The sequence below is a fragment of the Linepithema humile genome, chromosome 2 (assembly GCF_040581485.1).
Source record: "Linepithema humile isolate Giens D197 chromosome 2, Lhum_UNIL_v1.0, whole genome shotgun sequence".
Lineage (NCBI taxonomy): Eukaryota > Metazoa > Arthropoda > Insecta > Hymenoptera > Formicidae > Linepithema > Linepithema humile.
The window spans coordinates 28,773,209-28,780,735 of record NC_090129.1 but is presented as its reverse complement, the minus strand read 5'-3'; the positions used below and the strand labels follow the sequence as shown (position 1 = coordinate 28,780,735).

Below are 7,527 nucleotides of genomic sequence, written 5' to 3'. Positions count from 1 at the left end.
TTTTGCTGTAGAAGATATTCGTGTAGTTTGAGAAATTTCTGGAGAGTAATGTTGTTGACTCCTTTAAGTGCGTTAAGTGCTGAAGTTTGTGAAGAGTATATCGAGTCCGTTCAAGGGGTTAAGCTTCGAGATATAGAATAATGGAATAATGAACGTTATATACATAAGAGATTCACTACGCGAATTTGGCTTTGTAATTCGCCGCCCTGATTTGAGGTGTCGGTCTATCTATTGATCTACCTACCTGACTGATTTATTCGTCTAAAAATATCGCTTACTAAACGAATTTATAAATTCTTAATCCGAAGAGGCCGATATATTCTCAGGTGTGTCTTTCATTATAAGGTTAACATTTGGTACAATTTTATGATGAAAATTATTATTCGTTAGAACTAATTGACTTGAACATTTGATTGATGTTATTTGACTTTTGAATGTTTCATATCGATAAATTAATTGTTCTTTGGTATATGCGAATTGTTTTTCTCTATTTTCTTGATAAGAAGTCACATTCGTGCCAGTAGATAAGTCGAAATAATTATCGTCGTTTGCAACTGTTGATTTTGTAATTAATTTTTATAACATCCGCCTTTAATTAATGAATATTCCATACAAGGAACAAGTAAGATCTCGAGATCATACAAAAACTTTTTGCGTTAATGTACATTTTTTGTTGTGGCGGCGAGACTTTTGTCGATCTTTTGGTTCGTTCGAATAAAGCTATATTGTATCTAGTATACATTCTTCTTCTTTGACAAAATCGATTTTGGTGCTGATTATTTATTAAGTTCGTAAAGTATATGCAGCACTAGTCGAGATTAATCGATCTCATCTCATTAATCAATCTTCATTCACCGATAAACGCCTAGTCATTTTGAGAATCATTCGTCGACTTACACGTATATCGATAATACATTTTATATGTCTACTTATACTGTAATTGAATACTATTTTAAGGGCATAGGGTAAAAAGAATTAAATCCCCTTTTTAATGCAATTATAACTTACTTCGACGATGACGTTAAGATATATACGAAAATAAATTCGTAATATAAAAGTCGAAAGAAATTTTTTAAGATATTAAATTCTTGTTACAGAATGACGCATTTGATATGTTTAATAAATTACATCATTAATTTTTAATTAGATGTTAATGATATTAGAAAAACGTGAAACGTTGCTTGTCAGTCAAATGAATCATAAAGTTACGACACAACGATAGTTACGATAGTATCAAATTATACAAATATTTGAATAAAATAAAATAAAAAATAATAATAATAAAATAAAAATAATAATCGTAAAATCGGGTCTATGAAATCTATTCTGCATGCCTGAGACGATGTCCGCATCTGGCCGCTCTGGGACAACATCAAGAAGAAGAATATAGAACTGTCGCTAACTGACTTCTCTTAAAAAAAGCATGAAAGATCGATACTAGAAATATATTAATTTACAGGGAAAGGGTACGAAAGAATTTTGTAGTTAATTCAACCAAAATTTTGTAGTTGGATCGACCATGATCCATTGTGGTAGATCCAACCATAAGTTTATAGTTGGATCGACCATGATCCATTGTGGTAGATCTAACCATAATTTTATAGTTGGATCGACCATGATCCATTGTGGTAGATTCAACCATAATTTTATAGTTGGATCGACCATGATCCATTGTGGTAGATCCAACCATAATTTTATAGTTGGATCGACCATAATCCATTGTGGTAGATCCAACCATAATTTTATAGTTGGATCCACCATAATCCATTGTGGTAGATCCAACCATAATTTTATAGTTGAATCGACCATGATCCATTGTGGTAGATCCAACCATAATTTTATAGTTGGATCCACCATAATCCATTGTGGTAGATCCAACCATAATTTTATAGTTGGATCGACCATGATCCATTGTGGTAGATCCAACCATAATTTTATAGTTGGATCCACCATAATCCATTGTGGTAGATCCAACCATAATTTTATAATTACTAAATCACTTCGTCCTAATTACCAAATATTTGGTAATAATTACTAAATCACTTCGTCCTAATTACCAAATATTTGGTAATAATTGCTAAATCACTTCGTCCTAATTACCAAATATTTGGTAATAATTACTAAATCACTTCGTCCTAATTACCAAATATTTGGTAATAATTACTAAATCACTTCGTTCTAATTACCAAATATTTGGTAATAATTACTAAATCACTTTGTCCTAGTTACCAAATATTTGATAATAATTACTAAATCACTTCGTCCTAATTACCAAATATTTGGTAATAATTACTAAATCACTTCGTCCTAATTACCAAATATTTGGTAATAATGATTAAATCACTTCGTCCTAATTACCAAATATTTGGTAATTTCTAATAAATATTTACTTGAATAAAAAAATCATTTACTTGATTCTAATGAATATTTACTTGATTCTAATATATATTTACTTAAATCAAAAAAATCATTTACTTGAATCCACTTTTAAAAAAGACATGAAAAATCGATACTCGAATGTATCGAAAGTGTTGTTGACGCTTTTTTACGACGCTGATTGTTATCTTGATTATTCTGGCAGTTTGATAGTTTGAGAGCAAAAGTTATTTTGGCGGTTATTTAAAATTAAAAAAATTTTTTTTAAATATTTAGATTTTATAATTATTAAATCATAATAATAAGTGCGCGCGCGTAGCGCGCGCTTGTATTGTTCTAGTCCACTCTTAAAAAAGGCATGAAAGATCGATACTCGAATGTTTCGAAGGTATTGACGTTTTTCCGCGACGCTGATTGGTTATCGCGATTATTCTGACAGTTTGATAATTTGAGAGCAAAGGTTATTTTGACGATTACTTAAAATATAAATAATTTATTAAATTATTTAGATTTCATAATTATTAAATTATCATAATAAGTGCGCGCGCCTGTATTGTTCTAGTTATTATTAATATAGAGATATATCAGTATTTATACATTAGTTTTAAATTTTCGGAAAATAAAAATTTAAACTAAATGATTTTTGTCATAAAAAAATAATCTTTATTTATTATAATTTTCTGGTATATATATATATATATATATATATTTATATATATTTCTGATATATATATATATATATATATATATATTTATATATTTATATATATTTCTGATATATATATATATATATATATATATATATATTTATATATATTTATATATATTTATATATATTACAATTATTGAAATATTAACTTCATTATTAGTAGATTGTAAATGAATTTTCGAATAATTGTGCGAGGTCCTCTTCAGATTGTTCGCGAGGTGCCAGTTTTGTGATGCGATGCTAAAAAAATAAAAATAGAGAATATCAAATCAATTATTATAACTGATGTTATTACATTTTTCCATTTAATAAACAGTATGGGATGTTGAGTGTCATTTACCTGAGGCAATGTTCCTTGAACTAGAGTAGGAATGTCTTCTTTCTTAAATCCGAGCTCTGATAAACCGTTCTCGATTTTCATAAGGCGCATGTATTCTTTAACCTTGTCGGCCAAAATTTGGCCGGCGTCAGCCCGCTTAGCATTCGTAACGTCTGCACCAAGCAGTTCCGCAGCTTCCAGATGTCTCTCTGGACATGCGTTTCCCGTAAAAGAAAACACGGCTGGGGCGGAAATCACCACGGATAAGCCGTGAGGAACTATGGGGTGATCATTGCTGTAACCCTTAAATAAGACGAAATATAACAATTCAGATAAAAATCATTAATTTAGATAAGAAAATATAAAGAATTTTTAAATATCCAATTTTTTATATATTATAGGATGATTAAAACTTGGTTTAAAAAATATTTATAATAAGTGATAGAGATGGAAAATGCACTTTATAATTATATCGCTATATGATTATTGATTGAAGGCTTTCATTAGTTTCATTAGTTGAAGATATCAGGATAAATTCGTTCAAGTTTAGTGGAATAATTAAATTAATTTTGAGTATGAGTTAATATATATAATATTCATGCATTATAAAATACTATATGCAAATTTAACCTTATAAGTACCTTTGGTTGAAAATTTCTAACGTTTCCACTGATAGGATACGAAAGTCCGTGACAAAGATGAACACCGGCGTTTCCGAAACCAACGCCTGCCATTGTACTCGCTAAATGCATATGGCTTCTTGCCTCCAAATCATCTTGATTGTAAACTGCTCGCTCAAAGTATCTGTGCAAAAAATTCAGCCTTATTGATACACATTTTTTATTGATTTATGTTTTAAAAAATGTGTACTTTTTTTAACGAAGTTAAAATCAATTTTTTTCACTATTTAATTACTATTTTTAAAGTTTTTAGTTTCTTAATGTTAATTTAATTCATGTTAATTTAAAATTGATAAAAAATTATATTAAAAAATCAACTTTTATTATTTTTTATTTGCTAAGATATTTTTATTTTTGATATTACATAATTTTTTTTAGTTTAATGAGAAAATAAGTATTGTTTTTTTACTTTAATTGCAAATATTTAATAGTTTAAAATAAGTACGCTGACATTTAGGATATTTTGCATAGATAATTGAGTGGTTTATTACTTGCGCATAATTTGTAGAGCATATCGCGCCCAGACATCGCTGACAGGATTGCTACCTTGATAAGCTGGTCTCAAAATCGGATTTGGTGGGCATGGGGTCCTCTCTGTGTAGGGTATCGCCGTAAAAGATTCTAAAGCATGACAGAGCACATCGAAACCAGAATACGCGCATACTCTTTCTGGTAAACTAAGGGTGTGTTGAGGATCGATAATTCCCAATGTTGGACGTAGAGCTCTAGATAAGAGTGTCAACGAATTAATTTTGTATGTTTTTGTATTTAATATTACACAATGAGCATTACCTGTTCGCGATCCCCGTTTTGGCCTTCAGTGGCCGATAATCGAAAATAGATACTCCAGTTGTTTCAGAACCGGTACCGGAAGTCGTAGGAACGGCGACAAGGGGTTTTAAAGGAATCTGAATCGGTTTTCCTTTTCCGATCGGTGCGTTTACATAGTCTAAAAACTCGGCGTTTGGGTCACAACTGTATAAATTTGCTGCTTTGCAAGTGTCCATCACAGAACCACCGCCAACCTAGTCATTAAAATTTATAATTTGCAAGCTTATTGCACAAATAATTTTTCTTCAATTTTTTATCCGTCGTCAGCTTTAAATAATAATTCTTTATTAATTCAATAAAATACATACGCTTATAATTTTTTACATCAAAACTATAAAAATTAATCGATGTAATCGTATCTTAATGTATTTGTATTTCTTGCATACATACCGCTATAAACGCGTCGAAATTTCCACGCTTGGCAAACTCGATCGAGTCTTGTAAACTTTGTTCAGTTGGTTCCACGCGTACTTTATCGTAAATCTCGAATTGAATGCCATGTTTTGAGAGACTGTCAATAGCAACTTTTACAGGAGCTAAGTTTACCAAATTTGGATCGGTCATCAGACATGTTCTCTTTGCTCCCATATTTTGTATGTCCATCCCCAATTCTCTTGTAACACCTATTCCATATCTTATCGTAGAACAAGCCATCTAAAATTTTATATAAATTTTACTAAATAACATAATATATAAATTAAAATTGTTACTATTACATTACTAAATATTTTAAAATAGCACAAGAAAATAAGCGATTACAGAATATTTAACATTTTTTTCTAATTTTTTACACTTTGGCATCACTTAAAATATTTTTTGCAAAACACGTATTATTTTATATGAGTGAATGTTTTTAGAAATAGTTTATAGAAATAATTTATTAGAGCATTATATAAATCACGCATCTGATATGGTTTATTACAATATTCAGGTTATCAGATTATCAGAAACTCAAAAATGCGACAGCGAATAGAACTACTTTAAAAACAATCCTTATCTTAGTTTTCCTCAATACGCGGAAGGTCTTCGATTTCATAATTTTAAAGTATACGATGTAATCGACATATTATCATACACGTGACTTAATAATTTTTTTTTTCTTTGTGTAAACTTTTCTCACAATTTTACCTCGAAAGCATATTCTTTATTAGGCGTAACGTTTGCCGCGGTGCTTCGAGCAATCCCATGTTTCTGTACATTGGTAGCTCCTGGATTTCCATGCGCTGGACATCTGCATCTAAAAACACAAGTCAAAACAAGTACATTTAAAATTTTTATGTTTTGCATTGTTATCAGTTTTATCGAGCATCGCTATCGAACTAGTATGCACTTCTTTACTGAATACTGCACATGTAGGTTTCTCTGACAAATTTCTACCGATATCGTGACCGACTTTACTTTTTTCTAACATATTTATATAATATTTTCGAAAAGTTGATGGAAATTATTTTTATAATTTTAATGAAATAAGAGACTACGGTTTTTCAATTATTATTACTTATGGTTGTCTATATTGATCTCACTTATGGTTGTCTATATTGATGCTTTAGATAAACGAAGATGCTATGTGTTTTGCAATTAAATTTATCTTTTATCATCATAGAGATTAATCTCTATGATGTTACATGCGGTTAAAAATACCTCGCACTTAGATAACATTGTTATTTTTTGTATGGAAATTCTTGATAAATAGTAATACACTTACGATTGAGATGAAATGACTTGCAAAAGATCAATGACGCGTCGTCTCGGCAGCATTTTAGTGATTAGATGTGATTTTATCGAAAAATTATTCAGTAGCGCCGGTTAGAACGGTATTGCAATACGTTCTTTCACTGAAAATGTTACGAAGTCACGTTCTCTATGAGCTCTCGTGCCTCACTCTCGACTTGACACGACGACCAGTTTATATTCCCCCTCTTTTACTACAGCATATTTACCGCTTAAGTCTGACACAACTTTATTGTATGTGTTCGTATTCGTATGTGGGCAGGATTATGTCGATAGAATTTTATCAAGAGTCTTGTAGATCGCATGTTGTTTACCATTCGAATTGTTAGAAAAATGAATGACTGAAATCTCAGTATCTGAAGTTGAAATATGAAGATTTAAATCTTAAACGCGCAGTGTTACGCATAACTTTAAACTTTTATGCCAAAATTTATTAAAATGGAAGGAAATTTATTAAATTTATTTGTGTTTTGAATGACTCGATTGAATAATTAAGTCAATTATTTAACAATTAATTATTGATCTGTATGCTTGATTTTTTTTATATGGCAAAAATATTTTTAAATATTTTTTAAGATAAAATATTATGTTATACATAAGCAAAATATTATTTAAAACATTTAATTTATTAAATACAACATGTATATAATATGTAGATTAAAGTATGGTTATTTTTTTCTTTTTTTAAAGTCGCGGTTATGGATTTTTTAAATAAGTTTTCTAATGTATCTCGTATTACAATATGCTGTTCAACGTACGTCAGTGATTCTGGCCTGACTTATTTTGCATAAATTTATCGCGTCTTGTTATGATAGAAATTATTCAATCGCACTCATTGCATTCTATGTCATCTATCTCTACAGACATATTAATCATTGTAT

The 7,527-nt window shown here is 29.8% G+C and overlaps 1 protein-coding gene across 1 annotated transcript; it reads right to left on the bottom strand.

The window, feature by feature from the left end:
• Positions 1 to 3,166: 3,166 nt before the first annotated feature.
• Positions 3,167 to 6,826, bottom strand: T3dh (Type III alcohol dehydrogenase). Its single transcript, XM_012359630.2, has 8 exons — positions 6,621 to 6,826; positions 6,044 to 6,152; positions 5,306 to 5,569; positions 4,877 to 5,109; positions 4,576 to 4,809; positions 4,046 to 4,208; positions 3,426 to 3,707; positions 3,167 to 3,325 (listed from the first exon to the last, which is right to left on the bottom strand). Exons 1-8 carry the CDS (start codon positions 6,671 to 6,673, stop codon positions 3,242 to 3,244), a joined length of 1,422 nt encoding a protein of 473 aa, XP_012215053.2. The 5' UTR covers positions 6,674 to 6,826; the 3' UTR covers positions 3,167 to 3,241.
• Positions 6,827 to 7,527: the final 701 nt, after the last annotated feature.